This window comes from Epinephelus lanceolatus, chromosome 1, assembly GCF_041903045.1.
Source record: "Epinephelus lanceolatus isolate andai-2023 chromosome 1, ASM4190304v1, whole genome shotgun sequence".
In the NCBI taxonomy this organism is placed as follows: domain Eukaryota; kingdom Metazoa; phylum Chordata; class Actinopteri; order Perciformes; family Serranidae; genus Epinephelus; species Epinephelus lanceolatus.
Genome location: NC_135734.1, coordinates 24,317,068 through 24,335,403, shown reverse-complemented (window position 1 = coordinate 24,335,403; position 18,336 = coordinate 24,317,068). Strand labels below are relative to the sequence as shown.

Here is an 18,336-nt window from a genome sequence, read left to right as displayed (position 1 = left end):
AAGGTAAATTTAGGAAACTCTTTAATGGAGTGCTTTCATCTTGTTACAGTGTGAATGAAAATTCACTGATAGTCTCGGTCGTATATTCTCAACTGGTTTTAACAGCCTGCTGATACACATCTCTCAGTGAAAAGCATCAAACATCAGGAGGTAACTTTTTGCAGTAGGTGGCCTCCTTTAAAACGCTGATGCCCTGCAAGTCCAAGACACTGTCAGCCTCTCAGTCACACGTTACACACTTCAATTTGTCATCCAACGAAACACCCAGAGTGAAGCTCAGGAATTGCTGGGGTGATAAAATTAAAATGGGGATGGCTGTGAGCTCAACACAGTCACACAAAATTCACAAACATGATACTGCTGAGCTCCTGTATGCTAGCATGTCGATGCCACGCGGCTGCCAGTTAGTAAGTGTAAATTCAGATTGGATATCATAAATGTGCTTGCAAGTGTCGTTTCAGGGACGCAGAAGAGTATTAGGTGGAGGAGCAGGAGGCAAAGCCTGAGGTGAGACTGACGCATGGCGCAATGTCGAGTAAATGTCAGCCTAATTCTGATATGCAAAAAGGCCTGTGAGGAATAAGTCCGCTCTGCTCCGCTCACCCCACAGAAGATGGTAGATAAATGTGAGGTTAAGTGCAGGCTATCAAAGCTATATGAACAGTTTAATAGCATTCAGTACGTGGAGTGCTCTTGTGTAAATGAGATGGGCTGTTTAGGAAAACTAAGTGTTTAATGCTTGCAGTAAAAGCAGTAATGGCTCCGTCCTGTCAGGCTTGGCAGGGTCCTGCTGTGACACTTCTTAGAGAGAGATGCCCATGTAAACTCATATCCTGGTTTAATTTTAGGCAGACACCTTCACTTTTATTTCATTTGCATAATATGGACACGCACACACAAACACCTTCTGGAAACATGCCACGCAGGGGTTAGGTTAAGGGACAGTGAGGAAGGACAGCAAACTGGAGCAGTAAGCACATTTCACCAGGGGGATAGAGTTACACGAACACACACACACACACACACACAAACACACAGATTCCTCCCCCTCAGGGTCGCTCTTCTCTCTCTAAGCCATTCTCTCTCTCTCTCTGCAATAAATTTTTTACAAGAACGCTCACCATTACATCCGGCAGAGAAATGCAGGACGTTGCATTCCTATTTCTCTGATCTATAAATGGCTCATTAATGTTTACGTACGTCTCCATTCCCCTCCACATGTGGAGCTGCTTGGACCATCTTGACAACTCATTCAACCAGCTAATTAAACTACTGTTGGCCGCAACAATGCAGTTACATTTTTACAACTCTCTCTTCACATGCCTTTTCTCCTAGGTTGGTGTATGTGTCTGATAATTAATAGTACAGAAGTAATAAGACACCTTTCACACTGAGGTAGGGGATTTCTGTTCTCAGAAGGAGGTCAAACAAGGACGACATTAAATGATTGAACATGACACTTTATTGACCTTTATTAAGGATATGAAACAAAAACAAAAAACCTTTGGATGATTATTGTACAAGTTTTTTTTTCCATCATGCAGCTTGTTGTATGATCTCATTCCCATACTTGTACTTTTATTTATAATTCTTCCTTTGTTCCTTTACTTAACCAAAACTACATGAATGTAAAAATATGCAATTACAAGTAAAAGTCCTCTATTCAAAATCTTTTATCTTTATTAAAGTACTTTTAGTAAAATGTACTTAAAGTACCAAAAGTAAAAGTTAGGCTTATTAGTATTGTGTGAGATATTATTGGATTGTTATTGTTTATGTGTAAACATGAACACCATTTATATTTCAGCAGTGCTTATACTGTTGGGCAGGTTAGTCTTTAACAGTCTTGATACCCCCACTAGAAGTTGCCGAAGCTTTGTCACAGTGCTACATAAATATATACAGTAGGCCTATGTCACAAAATTTTGTAAAGAAAATAAGATCAAATTGTTATTTTGAAAGTTTGGAATATTATTCAAGATACAAACTTAATGAAAATCTCATAGGATAAGAGCGCTGCGATGACCGTAATACAAGCTTTAACCACAGAGACTTCGCTGTCTGCTAAACAGCCTCGTCCTGCATTAGAAAAGTACTCAGTTAAAACAACCGAAGAGCTAACAGATCAAGCATCAGGGAGAAAAAAACATTGAATTTGTCAAAACAGAAGCCTATAGAGTATGTTGACTGACCTCTCGCTGCTGTGTGAGGCAATGGCATGACCTGTGAACTTCGTTACATCTAGTCCCAGGTCAAGGTACCAGGATAAAAGGTCCTGCGTGGTCATTTTTTTTAGGATCCACATCCTGTTAGGCCCGAGGGCTTCACACGTCAAAGTTATGGGAAAAGAGCAGCACTTCTCTTGTCAAACATGCCCATCAGATCTGAAACAGAAATGTTTTATTGAATATTTTTAAAAGGACAGTTCACGCCCAAAATCAAAAAATACATATTTTTCCTCTTACCTGTAGTGCTATTTATCAGTCTGCTGTAGATTGTTTTGGTGTGAGTTGCAGAGTGTTGGAGATATCAGCTGTAGAGATCTCTGCCTTCTCTTAAATATAATGGAACTAGATGGCACCCAGCTTGTGGTGCTCAATGCGCCAAAAAAACATATTTGCAAAACTAAATAGCGATGTTTCTTACATCTTACCTAGCACCACTGAACTAGCTAACATTACAGCTCAGCCAAGGAGGACGCCATTAATATTTACATCATGCACTGTCAAGCATAGGCCCCTTGTCTATGAGTAGATGCACGCTTCCCTCTGCAGGGTGATACAGTTGACAGATGTAGTTTGGTACAAAAAAAAAGTTTCTACGTGAAACTGCTCTCAACAACATCTGTGCATTATCTTGAGTAACCGAGTCATGATTTCTGGAAACAGACATTGCTGTTTAGTTTTTCAAATGAATCTTTTTTGGCACTTTGAGAACCACAAGCCGAGTGATATCTAAGAGGACAGACATCTCTACGGCCGATATCTCCAACACCACCTCACACCAAAACAATCTAGTTTGATAAATGGCACCACTGGTGAAAGGAAAAATATGTGTTTTTGATTTTGAGGTGAACTGTCCCTTTAAATACACAATTAAACATATGTCCCCTCTGTCTTTGCCCACATATTTTTTTTTAGAAAATGGATATTAAGATTAGTTGTTTTTTCTCTTAGAGACGTTAATTTTCAATTAATGTCTTAAGTGTTTTGATATGACTTTAATTGGCTGGTGCAGCCTGTAGCTCCACTGTATGGATGTTTTTTTGTATTGTGGTGAATTTAACACCTTCTTTTATGATGCAGCTATTACAATTTTGTGGTTGATCTTGCATCAAGACCTACAGTACCTACGTCAGAAGCATTTGTCTCATTATCTATAAAGGCATTATCGCAAAAAATCAAAGTGAAATTGATCAAACAATAACATTTAACCCACATCAGTTTCACTTCAAATACTGCCAGTTGTGTTGTTTTCCGACAGTGTTTTTGGCTCCCTTTCAGCCCACTGTGCCAGCAGTCCTGGAGAGCACTGTCTGTTTTTCTTCTTTGCTTTTTCCACCTCAAAGATAAAAGCACCGACCACATCCCTCTTTCCTATTAGCCCTTGCTCTTCAGTGCCGCCTTTGAAGATCTAATCAGTCAGATTTCCTTGATTAATCCTTTTTCATGTCCTTTCACGGTAAATAATTACAGAGTTTGATACGATCGCTAACTGGATAGAGAGGACAGCATGCAGATTTCTGATAGAGCCGAGTCCCCAGGTACCTTCATTAGCCTGATTATTCTGATCCAAACACACTCCATCAACCAGTTTACATGTAAATAGGTTAATTCTATTCCCACTCCTCGCCCAGTCTGCTGGCACGCCGTGTTTGACAGACGAGATCTCAACAAATGTTTGCTGTTTTATTCAGTCTCAACCTTGTGTATCATTGCTGTGAAATGTTTAATTTGCACACTGTAAAGGATTGTGTTTAACAGATGACTGAATTTCAATCACTCATCAAGTGCAGAAAGCCAAGCCGTGAGGGATCATGTCTCTCTTTTTCCACTACAGTAAGGCCTCTACCAGACCTCACAGTTAGAGCAGGTTGTCTCATGATGACACCTAGTGGCCAAATGCTCATCTCTCATCCAGCTCGAGATTTAATTTCAGTAAAAACTCTCACCACTTGGTGGCAGTGCGATTCTACTCTCCTCATTTACAGATTCAATACTAACAAATGTATCTCATGATCAAAGCACTCCTCCCAGCCATAAACAGAACAGAATACTTTTTCCTGAACTTCATTTGAGTTAAGACACATTTATTGGTGCCTGTGTGCCTCTTTAGCATCACCAGGTGCTTGGTGGTGGACTAAATGAACAATAGCTGCTTGCTGTTGTGCAGCAGAGATGATGTGCTGCTGCACCAACTGCCCCTCTCCCCTCAGGATTAGTGAGTTAATGCAACCATTCAGACACTGAGCTCCGATCAGCTGCTTAATACTGTTTTATCCCAAATAACACAACCATGCACGCAGGATGTGTGCAGTGTGTGTTTCACAGACACACAATGCACATACATAAACAGTGCATGCACTTCATATATGTAATGAAGTTGACTTGCAGATAATAATCAGGCAGTAGGAAGATGCTCTCAGATGAAATTATGAGCAAGAACATGCCAATGCTTTGTTCTGTGAGTTTCCTAATAATTTTCTAAAACATTTCCCAAAACTAAACAACTGATTATTGGTAAAATATGAAACGACTGCTCCATTTAAACCTACGTGAATATATATTTATAATTGGAGCTGACCTGTGCACTGATTTGAATACTTGGTTACACTTTGAATAAATTATTTGGGCTTTCTGAACACCATCTTTAGTTTTCCCATGACTAGTATCGAAAGACCAGCAAACGACTTTGAAATTTGTTAGAAAATTATTCAGAAATGACAGACCTGTAATCTTCTTTAAAGGGACAGTTCCCCCCAAAATCAAAAATACATATTATTCCTCTTACCTGTAGTGCCTTTTTTCAGGCCAGATTGTTTTGGTGTGAGCTGTTGAGTTTTGCAGATATCAGCCTGTTTCCATTTATTGTGTAACCAGTGAAATAAGAGTCTGCTGACAGTCGCTTTGGTGTTATGTGTGATTGCAAAGAGTTAGCAGCTTGATCAGACAGTATGTTGCAACATTGACTGATGTCATTGGGCACACCTGGAGGTTTGCAGTGACATACCCAGGGTTCTTTCCTTCTGTTCGTCCTCCTTTGACAGCCATTATAATTTAACTCAAATGTTATTTATGGAAATATGTTCATCTTCACAGGGCGATGTTTGTTATGACAAACTTTACTGTTATGAGTGGCACTCTGGCACAAACTGGACTGTTAATAAATTCCGAGCACTGCTGGAACATAGAACTGTTATGTATTTAGAGCACCACGCCCTCACAGCAGCAGAGCACCAAGCTCAGTGAAAGTAAAACTTAACTGTGCGTTAATTTATATGGTAATAGAACGCCCTATTTCTTCAAATAACTAGGGTGTCATACTGAATTTCAAACACATCCAATGAATAATCTTCCAGTTGTAACAAAACTATAAATGGTAAATGTAGATAAATTACTGGTTTAAGAATACTCTTGGGTAAAAAGTAGACATACACTTTTAAATAAGGAACAGTAACCTGGTCGCTCCTTAAAAAACCCCTGCTTTCCCTGTTATGTTAGCTGGCTCAGTGGTGCTAGGTGAGCTAGCAGTAGATGCACGCTTCCTTCTGCGCGATGATGTGGTTGACTGGTGTAGTTTGGTAGAAAGAAAGTAGTTCCTACAGGAAACTGCTCATAACAAGGTCTGTGGATGATCTTGAGTACCGGGGTCATGATTTGAGCATTAGCTGAACGCCATCTAGTTCCATTATATTTGAAAGAGGGCAAACATCTCTACGGCTGATACCTCCAACACTCGGCTGCTCACACCAAAACAATCTAGATTGATACATACAACTACAGGTCAGAGGAAAAATATGTAATTTTGATTTGGGGGTGAACTGTCCCTACAACCAGTATTGTGCCTCAGTGAGATTAAAAACATCTTGTAGAGAAGTGTCAGGATGAGATGGTAGGCGCAATTAACTCAGAGCTCAAGAGTCACAGTCAGAAGGGTCAAGGGTCATAAACGGCAAATTCAGCCTTTTGTTTGTCTTGGGTGAAAAAGTGGCCTTTTCAAATGGCAAATCTTTTCCCCCTAAAGCCCTGGTCTATCAACGGTCTATCACCTATCATGAGGATAAATAAGGAATATCCCACATATCCAGTGTCAGGCGTCCTGTCTGTGCCTTCAAAGAGCAGAGAGATGTTTTTGTTATTCATCCTGCCTCTTCAGTGCTATTGCCTGTTTCCCCTGGTTAGTAGTGCAAATGCACTACAAACACACACACACACACACACACACACACACACACACACACACACACACACACAGGCTTATCCTAATCCTTATGAAAACAAAGTGATATATTCTCGTAGCGCAGGTCAAGCGCGGGATGTTCATCAGCATGTTTATCAGGATTATGAGCATTTCATCCATAATATAACCTTTAACATCATACTTACCAAACACTCACTGTTACAAACAGAAAGCTGCCATGAGCATTGTGCAGAAATAAAGAGAGATGATTTGCAAAAAGACTGGTGACCATGACTTTTTCAGACCATTCCCACCAGTGAGCCATGACCCAGTGTGACCTTGTGACCCCCGCTAACTGACCTCTCAGTGGGTGGCCCTCACACTGACCAGCCTGGACCATGAATCAAAAGAAGTGGCTGCACTTAGATCAGATCTTTGTTATTTTTATCATCGGCTTATCCACTTTGAAAATACATTTTCGGGCTTTTTTTTTTTTTTTTTTTAAATTATACTTGTCCTTTGCACTTTTAATCCGTTTCTTTGCAATCATCAAATTCACTTTTGCTTCTACATAAAAAAGGACAACTTATATAAATCTCAAATTAAATATTGAAAATTTGTATGTTCCTGAATATACATGTACAGTATATATTAAGGGTCAGCAGTTTAAAAATATAGACTAGGGTTGCAACAGTACGAAACCATCTCAGAAAATATTGTGGTTTCATGGTTACATTACAGAATTTATATTATTTTTAGTCAGAATGACCAATATAGTAATGAATACATTACGTTTATTTTTGGTTCAACAAAATGTTTTATTACTATACTTGAAACATTTTGTTAATGAAAGTATGTTTAAAAAGTGTCCCCTTTGAAAATAACTAAAATAAAGGGGTGATTCTCCGTCCAGTTGCTTTTTCTTTTAGTATCGTAGATAAGCAAATGTACACTGTATAATAATCGTCAACTTTTATATCACAGTATACCTTAAACCTGGGGTATCAGTGGAACCCTAGTACAGACATGTGTATTACATATATGAATCTTAAAGGTCCAGTGTGTACGATTGAAGGGGATTTAGTGGCACCTAGTGGTGAACACTGCAGATTGCAATCAACTGAAACTTCTTCTGGTTAGAGTTTCTTTAGTGTTCGTTGTTCAGGAGGTTTCTACCGGGAGCTGAGATATCTACATGGGTGTCTTCCTCTTCAAAACAAACTGAACATGTGATTTCAATGAACTGAACTGAATGTTGGGTGTTACAAATTGGCGTTTCTTATACTGTTTGGCATGTCAGAGACGGACCGCACCTGCTAATGTGTGTTCACCTTATTTCTCTGGTAACTTAAAGGGGCAAAAAGCCAAATCGTTTCACCACTAGGTTTGCTGTTGTGCACTGCCTGTACTGCACCCCCCCCCCCCCCCCCCCCCACTCGCCTCATCTGTGCCGGCGAGAGGAGTACCGCAGCACGGACTGTCCGCAGGCTCCGCTTCACTCAGCTGCCCGATTTACCCACTGCTTCTTTCCACATTAACCTGAATAACAAACCAGGGCTCTGTGCTCCGGTTGGATCCAAATGGAGAGCCAGGGCTAACGTTAGCTGGGAAGCTAGCTGAGGCTAACTGGCTGTGTTGGCAGCTGAGTGAAGTGGAGCCTGAGGAAGAAGCACCGGTTAGCCCCCGCTAGCTGGGAGGCTAGCGGAGGCTAACTGGCTGTGCTGGCAACTGAGTGAAGTGGAGCCCGAGGAGGAAGTACCGGTTAGCCCTGGTTTCACTACAGGCAGATTCACTCGCCACAGGGGTGAGGAAATAAAACCTAAACAGCCAACTTAGTTTGGCTTAGTTTAGCAGTTAGCGATGTCTTTCACTCACTCTCAGTCTTTGCTGTGTTTAGCTATTTCCCTGCTTTCCTGTTAGCGTTGGCACTAGTCGGCTGCCACGCTCACGTCCCTACTCTTCTCCGTGAGCCGGAGCTGTGAGCCTGCGAGCCCGCAAGCCCGCCAGGCTCACGGAGAAGAGTAGGGATGTTAGTGTTAGCACTAGTCGGCTGCCATGCTAACGTTCCTACTCTTCTCCGTGAGCCTGCAGCTCATGGCTCCGGCTCATGGAGAAGAGTAGGGACATTAGCGTTAGCTCCTGGAGTTAGCACTAGAGCTACTACGACTACTGGAGTAACTTACGGCTATGGAGCGCTTCTACCAGCTCTTCTAGTCACTGAGCCTTGCCTCCATCTCAGCAAATATATTACATTTATTACATTTATTATTATTGCTCAGGAGGTTTTTACCAGGAGGTGCATTATCCACAGAGGTCTCTTCCTCTCTAAAAAAAAATGGACCAGGTGATTTAAACCAATAGAAATACTGAATAAAGCAGTTTTATGTGAAAAAATAATCTGTTTTTCCAACACTGCTTGTCACAGAGGAGATGGTAGCCAATGTGAAAACTCGAAAAAATGAATGGTCCAATTAAGAGCCAGTTTTTGGTTTGTCCATTCTGGGCTACTGAAGAAACATGGCAGTGCAACCTGGCAATCTTCCACAGACAAAGACCCGCTCCCTATCTAGATTGTTATTTTCAGGTAATTATACACTAAAGAAAACCTACTTATCATATTATATTCCATTTCTGCCAATATATCCCCCTAAATCTGACACACTGGACCTTTAAGTTGTTGTCTGATTGAATGTCAGGGCAGGATTATGCCGTCCCAGTGTCAGTGAGGAAGAAAGTCTGCATGGCCAGGCAGCCATGTTAATCATAAATCTTTATCTTACAATCCTGCCTCGCACATCCGCCCTTTCATTAAAAGACGGCCAGAGGATTAGTGAAGCTAAACCACTGAGATCTGCAGAGAAAAATGAGAAACAAAGCCCTGAGTAAACAGGATCCCTCGCTCTGCTGACGGTGATGTTGAATTGATGGTGTCATGAGAGGTAGAATATCTATCTGTCTGTCTGTCTGTCTGTCATTTTAACAGCAAAGGAAACACAAAATCTTTTGACTGAATTGATTTTTTTTTTTTTACCATTTAATAACATCAAATTTTCCAAAAGCAAACAGAAATGAAAAAGAAACATTACATGGTATCCAATGCAAATGTTGTTGCAAATTAGATTTTCATTTTCAATTTCACAATATTAACCTGAGAATGGCATTTTTGCTTCTTCACCTTGATCCATGTTTAATCAAAACCTCCTCCCTCTGTAGACAGCAGCCTCCAAAGATCAGCTACATTGTGCTAGGAAACCTACCTCGAGTGCAAAACATGAAATACTGTAATAAACAAACAAAGAAAAGGACACAAGTGTAATATGAGAGATGAACTATCGGTCTAAGTAGCAAACAAAGAGAATATGTACAAACAGAAAAACCAGACGCACACCTGAACATCAGAACAAAGTTCATATACACGGTATTAAATTAGAGAATAAATAAAAATACTTTTAATTTATGTAGAATATCTGATGTTACCAAAGCTACATTAGAAGTGCTTAGATCTCAGTAACAGGACACTTGGTCAAAATGGCCAAAGCAACATTTCCTGTTAGGACTCTCAAGGTAGAGCTATGATCGGCCCCAAAGAATCAGATCTTACCCTCCACAAACCACCATAGTTTCTGTCCAAATTTGAACCATGGCAGCAGTTTTGGGCCAAAGCCTGATTAAAAACACAAATTTCCACTGTAAGAAAAATGATAATTTTCTTGAATTTAAAACATTAATCACAAGCTAAAGTCAATTTAAATCTTTTCAGTGTGGTAACAGACATATGAAACAAGAACTTGTGAACCAGACCTGAATCAAGCCCAGAGGAATTTTGAGAAATTATAGTGCGACCTGAACCTAGCGGGTCAGGTTAGGCCCAATTGGGCTCGGGCAGAGAATCAGTTTTTAAGAAAACGTGTTGGTTTAAGTCAAATATTTTCCAATTTTAACAATGTTCAGCAGTGCTAGTCTAAGTGCACCACACATGTAAACAAACACGTTATTCTACACTTCCTCTACTAGCAGACTGTCTACGGAGAGACCGATCCTTCAGTCAGTGTCAGCTAGTGTTCATGAAGATGATCAGTCCCGTTGTTGGCTGAAGCAGACTCGATCCTCCTGATGTATCTTAGTCTCTGTAGACAGAGGTTATCTGTCGTGGGGGCATGTGCGGCGGATGGTAGGAGTCATATGGCCCTTCTAAGTGTACGTCATAGCCAGTCTGAGTCTGATACAGGCCCTGGTCCACAGGGGAGGGGGAGTAGTGGTGTGTTGGTGGGTAGTGGGGTGAAGGCTCCTGTTTGGGCACCAGGTTACTGCTGATGCTGAGAGGTGGTGTAGGGGGGCCGTCATACGGAGGGGTCCCCACACCACCGGCGTTATACTCATTTGGTGAATGATTCTCGTACACTCCTCCTTTCATTGCCCTCAGGTGAAGCAGGTGAGCAGAATCAAATGTGCCATACGGTGGACTTGGCAGTCCTGGAGAAGAGTAGCTCACCACGCCACCGAGAGGAGCAGGTGCTGCCTGAACTCTGTGTCTGTCCTCAGGCCTCATCCCGACACCGGAGGCTGGTCCCAGCTGCAAGCAGCCAGCCACCAGGTTGGTGGTGGGCTGTGAGAGGCCCTTACACAGTGTCTCCATGAAAGCCCTGCTCTCTGTGGAGAGGCCCCCCTCCAGGGCCTCGGACAGAGCGCAGATGTAGTTGCGGGCCAGCCGTAACGTCTCAATCTTGGACAGTTTCTGTGTTTTGGAGTGACATGGCATGATGGTGCGCAGGTTCTCCAGTGCATCATTTAGACCGTGCATACGTGAACGCTCCCTGGCATTAGCCTTCACGCGCCTCGCACGGAATCTCTCTTGTCGAGCCTTGGTCATACGCTTTTTCTTGGGCCCACGTCGTTTGGACTCGTTTTCATCCTCCTGTCCTCCCTCCTCATCCTCCTCCTCTTCCTCTGCATCCTCACTCCCCATCTCCCTGTCCTGCTGGGTCGCTCCACCTGCTCTGTAGCGGTGTGATGAGCATGATGCATCTCCATCAGGTGAGCTCATGTCTCCATCCATCCACTGCAGAGGGCTGGCAACCTCCTCGCCCTCGCCTTGTCTCATGTATGGCTTAATCATCATGGTACTCTAGAAATAAGAAAACATCTTTGTCAAACACATGATGGACAAACAAAAACTTTTTTTAAAATCATTAGTACAATTATAACCACAATAATAGGCAGGGGTCCAAACTGTTACTGCAAGTGCTGCATAGTGAAGCTAAATACTGCACTCAACTACAACTTTGAGGTATTTATACTTAATAATAGTTTAAGTTTAGTAAAAAATACATTTTTAAGCAATTGTCTTTGTATTTTACATTTTAAATTTTACATATAAGGTACTTTAAACTACCAACTAAACCAGCTACAGCCAAATAACAATGAAGTTAAAATATAGCACCCATGTTTTAACTCAAATAAATAAATCTGAATACTTTTTGTACCTCTGAATAACATCTGACCGCCTTTGTTAAGACTCAATAAGCTGCAGACTCTTGATGTTGTCTATGACTGCTCTTGCCATCAAGTCATGATACTAAGATTATGTGTCAAACTATCACAGTGCCAAGTTTACACCAAGCTGAAACAGGTATCTGTGCATGAATCAGCTGACTACAAAATTTTGTTCCCCTGAATTTTAAGTGACAATAAATTATTACAAGGCGAAGAATCAGCTGCAGCTGTGAGGACACAGAGGTCAAGTGCTTGTTAATTTTTTCCTGAGGGCTTTACCAACCAACAGGACGTTTACAGATTGTAATTACACATAGTGAGTATGCTAAATTACAGTATTTTAACACTGAATATGGTTTAATTTGAGTACTTTGAGGGCAATACAAAACAGCACAGCACAGCCATTCATGTTAGTAATAAGATTTATAGAAAATATAAGTTACTGGAAAATGGAATAAAACTGAAATAAAATCTTCTGTCTGAGGAGGTTAAGGGGTGCACCAGGGGGACTCATTCCTAAAATTCTGGCTACGGCCCTGTAAATGATGTAACATCATGTTACAAGTTTTCATTCACCATTAATAACCAATAAAAATATATATATATATAACTATTTCAACTGTGACTGTCAGAAGTCCTCAAACAGTTTCAGCACCGGACAGTTCCCTCTTGCTCCTCAGCCACAGGTGTTGCAGCTGACTGACTGACCGACGATATACTTTGACGCAAGTGATGGCTACATGAATTTTTATATACGTGCATTATCTATCTATCTCTACCCCTGTCCTCCCCCTCTCCGCCGCTCTCTGCGGGTAATCCCGGTCAACTTGTGAACTGGTAATGCCCCCGGCGAGATAAAGTCACTGACAGGACTTCAATCTGGGGCATCGCAGGATTTTCTCCGTGGATGAAGCGACGACCATGGGATTAAATGAAAGATCGACGTCCCCAGATCAGTGACAGACGACTCAGATTGAATTGAAATCAGACAAACGCACAAATATTAATGCCTCGCCACAAATTGCGTGCTTGAGCTCCTATTTGCTAAATGTCATCTGAGGCATAAAAGAATAAGCTTTTACTGCGGGTAGTTTCATCAGACTTATTCACAGCCTGTTGACTTTATGTGTTTTAGTTGGAAACCAGAGGTTTGTCAAAAACTATAACATAAATAACAGATGCGATTGAAAATAAACTCTAACAGGCGACATAAATCACTTAGTATATTAAAACTTGTTTGAAACATACCCGCGCTGATGCGTCCCGGGACCTCAGGAAGTTTGGCAGAAGATATTTCTCTCTGTCTGTGTGTGTGTCCACTGTCAAACAGCGATGAAGTGTGTGTCCCTGTGCAGAGCTGTCCCGCAGAGTCTCAGTGCGGGTCACTCTGCGGGGGCTCCGGGTTTTAACCTCCACGTTGAAGCTCCTCCCTCTCCCATCCAATTCCTGCTGACGCGCCAGAGCTCGCGCGTGGCCGGCCCGTGGCTCGAGCCCCTGGAGCTCCACTTGTCGTCTCCCTCTGTGTGTGTGTGTGTGTGTGTGTGTGTGTGTGTGTGTGTGTGTGTGTGTGTGTGTGTGCGCGCAGGGTCACGGAGATGTGCATAAGCTCAGTGCAGCTCTCCAGACAAACAGGAGAGGCCCGGGCCCTTTGTTGCTCCGTGAGGGCGGCCGCCAAATCCTCAGCACGTTTGCATTGAGCGCAGCAGAGACGCGCTCAGTCGGCTGAGCCTAACTGTATGTGACAGCTTGAAGTTGCGTGTGAGCAGGTGTTTGCTCCATCCCCTCTTCCAGCCATCCATCCCTTCGCACTGCGGAGACAGGCTGTTGAACAAGTTCATTTCACCCAAGAGGCTGCTCTGAGCAGACGGGGTAAGTTTGGTCACATGAAACATTAAGTGTTACAGCATCAGTATCTCAGGGACTCATTAATGCTCTCCTCTCTGCAGTATGTAGGGCCATACCTTCTGCAGCTTAAATCACCATAACTCATGCTGAATGTTCTGGTCACATCCTTTGATCCCTGAGTGAAACTTTAAATACCACAATATTAAATATACTCCATTACAATTAGAGATTCTGCATTCAGAGACTTACTTAAGTAAAATCAGCAAAATGTAAAATATCAAAAGTAAAAATATGAGCGTGGATTATTATTATTATTATTATTATTATGAATTATTGATGTCCAGCATTTACATTTTTGGTCTCAGGGGGCCCAAAACCCCTTTCTTGGGATGTGTTTCTGGCAAAATGATGTAAATGCAAGTATCAGGGCACTATGATGGCATAAATAGTGATACAAGTATGAATTTTGGCAATGAGTATTCTGAAACAAACAGGAAAGTAGCAAAATAAGATTCTAGGGCTTGTTCTCATTTTATTTCAACATGTCACACACAACATCCCCAGAAAAAAAAGACTGTCCGTTTAACAAGTTCTCATCGAAAATGATTATTTTTCATCCCTTTGTGTTTAATATTACTGCTTCACTTGTACATAGAAAACATCCCGAGTTGATAAGCTTCAGTTTGAGCCAAGTTCAAGTTGACATTTCTGTCTTGAAAATTGCACTTGTTTTCTCCCAAATTTGTCACTATACCTCATATCAGAGAAAGCAAAATTTTAAGTCACTAGCCTTCCAGAGAGTCAATGATACTATAATACTCTTGAGGGAAGTCCAGGGGACCAAAACACAGATTTGATTTTTATTTTGAATATTAAAAGCACAATGACTCACAAATACCAGGGTATAGCACTTAAAAGCATTACTAAAACACTTGTTTCCAAAGTGGTACCCGGTGGAGTAAGAATATACACCTAACTGCATCATAAACGTACTCATCTCCCTTGCAACTCCACGCCCATGGTTCAAATGACCTCCCTCAGAGGTGAACCTCAACTCTCACCACAGTACCTCCTTTACTTTTGTTTAAATATTGCCTGTGTTTGGCTTTGTTTGATTTCTTTTTGCAGGGGCAGTTTGTTCCATACGGAGATCCCAGAATAGAAAAATTAGCTTGGCTTCCAACCATGTCAATTTGATAGCATTATAATTTGATTTGGTAGCCTATAACCAATAAATTGTGATGCCGAGCAAGAGCAGTGTGTGAGACCGTCTTTTCCTCAGGATCAAGTGATATTTTCCAGTGCGTCTGCATCTGAGATAGCCGGATGTGCAAATATCTCCTCTTAAATAAGTATGTAAAACCTGAATCTGCACAGTAACCGTAACTCACAGAAAAACAAATGTGTTAGCTGGAACAACAAATGGCTCTTTGGAGTGATGTCTTAGAAGAACAAGCGTGAACCCGCAATAGCTGTGACTATGTACGTGCATGCATCCATCCACACATCAGCCCTTCTTTGCCTCATGACTAATATTTCTACAAAATCTTGGACAAGTCTGTAAATCCATTTGGAAGTTATTTGTCTATTTGCGATAGGCCCCTCCTATTGTCACGCTTCCCTTTAGTAAATAGGCATGAACACAAACACCTTCACACATATTTGAACTTCATGCCAAAGTTCAGCCTCCTATAGAGCTAAAACTGTGGCCACCAAAGGTTGGAGAAATCTAGTGTAGTACGTAGGTAAAAGTATTTTGTTATATTTCAGCACTAGTATTTTTCAGCAGGTCAATAGCTGCATCATCATGACAACAAAGTCCCCTTTGCTGGATGTAATTATGTATAGTATACATTTTTTTTTTAATTTTCTTTTTGTATCCTGTGTTCTTTTAACATCAGGTTGTGTTGTTTAAGTGCTAACTGGTTAACTAGCGTCTTGAATCCGTCTTATTGGTCTTCCATTTTTACTTTTTGAATGATGAATACAGACTACTGCTGCTGACTGGTACGGAGAGTTATTTCTACTTATGCAGGCACAGAATGTACGAGCTACTTGGCTGTTGGCTGTCAATCTGGAAATCCATCGGTTAAAAAAAAAAAAAAAGTTTTTTCTTCCTTTACCTCTGGAGGCACAGCCTGGAGTTTTTCGACTAACGGAAGTGCTGGGGCCTCGGCGATCGATCACGCCCTTCACTTTTGGCGGTGCCCCCAGGGAATCGCCGCGTTGTTTACAAATACTTCGGGTAGAAAACCAGCAGAGTTTAGCTATATATCACATTTTTTACGTCACTATATCACCGTGTAGACTAATCTGATGTTTGTTAAGTCTATAAACACAATGACTGAACAAACGTTACTATTTCTGTGTGCACGTTTTGTAAATAACAATAATAACATCGTAGATTAGCTGGGCTAACCGTTAGCTGTTAACGTTAGCCGTTTGCGGTGTCTGTAATAACCATAGACTGTATAAAAATAAGGTAATAACTCAATAAACGGTCCGTGAATAAAATATTTTTTCCAGCGGATATCTTAGTTACAACATGATTGAGCTAGCAAAGCAGTTTTGTGTTGCTATGTGTGGTATTTATTCAGTTATGGGAAATCACGATGTCTAGAAAGCATCAGTGACTGCAGCTAACAGGGACAGTTAGCAAAGCTAACATTGGGACGTCATCTGTTAAAAGCCTCCTGTTGTTTGAGACGACATGAAACTACTCCAGTTTGCTCAATCATGTTGAAACTCAGACATCCGCTGGAAAATTTTTTTATTTTTTTTTCCACGTTGACGAGACGGCGGTTTGGGTGGAGCGCTCGCTATGGACGCAGAGCTTGCTGTTTCTGTAGGTACACATTTCCTGGGGACACCTGCACGTCTCGGCCACCATTGTGATTGGCTAAAGCGCAGCATCGTTCAAACTCAAAGCCCCGCCCTCCCCCCCCCTCTAGTCGTCTTTCCCACAGGGCTGCCGACAGATTCTACAATGTAAATTGCAGAATCTGTCTTGAGAGATTAGTTGGCTGTAGACTTTGCATTGTGTTCAGGTGCAACATTTGTCCAAGACACAAGTCAGCCTTTGCCACCACTAGTCAGACTGTTCTAACAATTTTTTCTTATGTTTTCCATTGAAAAGCAGTGCACCCAAATTCATACATATCCCATGTATTTTGAAAGGCTGCAATCATGTGGCCAATGTTGGGGAGGTGGAAGAGTCACAAAAAATGGACTTTCATCAAAGACTTTCCCCAGGATGTGTGTTAACTTTGAGTGAACTTTGAGTCATTTTAAGGTATGTCCTCACTCTGCTTCTTTTCCTAAACCTAACCACAGAAACTTTTATTGCTTAAACATAATCTCCATAACTTTATGTTAATTACACAACTGTACGTTAAGGATGTAACATATTTCGTCGTGCGCAAATTCATAAGATATCATATGAACTGTTGTGCACCATATCATGTGAACTGTTCCATGAGAATACATTACATTAGTTCTTTGATTTTGATTTGGTGTGTGTGGGCCTTCATAGGTAAAATTAAAAAAAAACAACACAAACTCAAGTGTAAGGACAAGTTAAAAAAGTGAATTATAATTTTGGTCATATCCTGTCCCTGAACCACACTAACGTTCTGTGGCAAAGATTTGAACAACAAGAGAATTGACATGATTAGGAAACAGAGCACCACATGCTCTAACAGAGAGGCTTAAGGTTGGTTACAAGGTGATCTGCACACTCAAACTATGCGCTTCTCATTCCCAGGCCGACCACCTACGCCACTGCTCCTCCCAGTGGGTCTCTGCCTTTCCTATTCCACACCTGCAGCCTGAAATGGGAATAGCAAAGCCGGGCCTCTTGCATCCCCAGAGTGGGAGCAGCAGGGGAATATGATATCTGAGGCCTAGTGTCCCCATTGCATTACCTCATCACACTGTTTATGATACTAAAATAAACTATAATTTGTATTTAATTTTAGGGATACGAGTTGCATCCCAATTTGCTAAATACATCCGTCAATACAAAACTGCTCTTTTTCCTTTATCATTTTTCTTTTTCAGTTTGACCCACTTACTGTGTATCCCCCAGTCTTCACGTTCCACAAGTGGTGCTCACGTCTGATACTGTATGTATGCCATAATGTCCCCCAGGCCCCTCAGTGCTGACCGCACATGATGAAGTCCTGCTGCAGATGGCCGCCTCCTAAACCCTGCTCTTATTTTAACGGTCTGTGGCTCAGATGCTCATCTATTCTCCACTGGCTACTCAGCTCACTCAGCATGTTCACATTGCTCAGAGGACACTGCCTCACCTTTTCTAGGTATGTTCACGAGATGGGAATTGAGTTAATTATGATGAAAATATGAAGAACACATAAAACTTCACTCCAGTACACACACAAACATGACCTTCCCATGAATCCCCAGTGTGTCTGTTTGTGACAGTGGGAGAAAGTGGGCTTTGTCCATCTGTCATACTGGAAGTCCTCTGAGAGATACCAACCCCACAGCATGAGGAGTGTGTGGATGTTAGTGTGTGTTTGTATAGTTCACGTTTAGGGCTGTGGATGGATTGCATGCACAGCAATCAGAAACCCTTTT

At 41.6% G+C, this 18,336-nt stretch overlaps 1 protein-coding gene across 1 annotated transcript; it reads right to left on the bottom strand.

Annotated features, from left to right (window-relative positions):
- Nucleotides 1–9,425: 9,425 nt before the first annotated feature.
- Nucleotides 9,426–13,256, bottom strand: LOC117257256 (neurogenic differentiation factor 4-like). Its single transcript, XM_033627290.2, has 2 exons — nucleotides 13,141–13,256; nucleotides 9,426–11,524 (listed from the first exon to the last, which is right to left on the bottom strand). The coding sequence occupies exon 2, from the start codon at nucleotides 11,516–11,518 to the stop codon at nucleotides 10,520–10,522; it is 999 nt and encodes a 332-aa protein (XP_033483181.1). The 5' UTR covers nucleotides 11,519–11,524; nucleotides 13,141–13,256; the 3' UTR covers nucleotides 9,426–10,519.
- Between the last annotated feature and the right edge of the window lie 5,080 nt (nucleotides 13,257–18,336).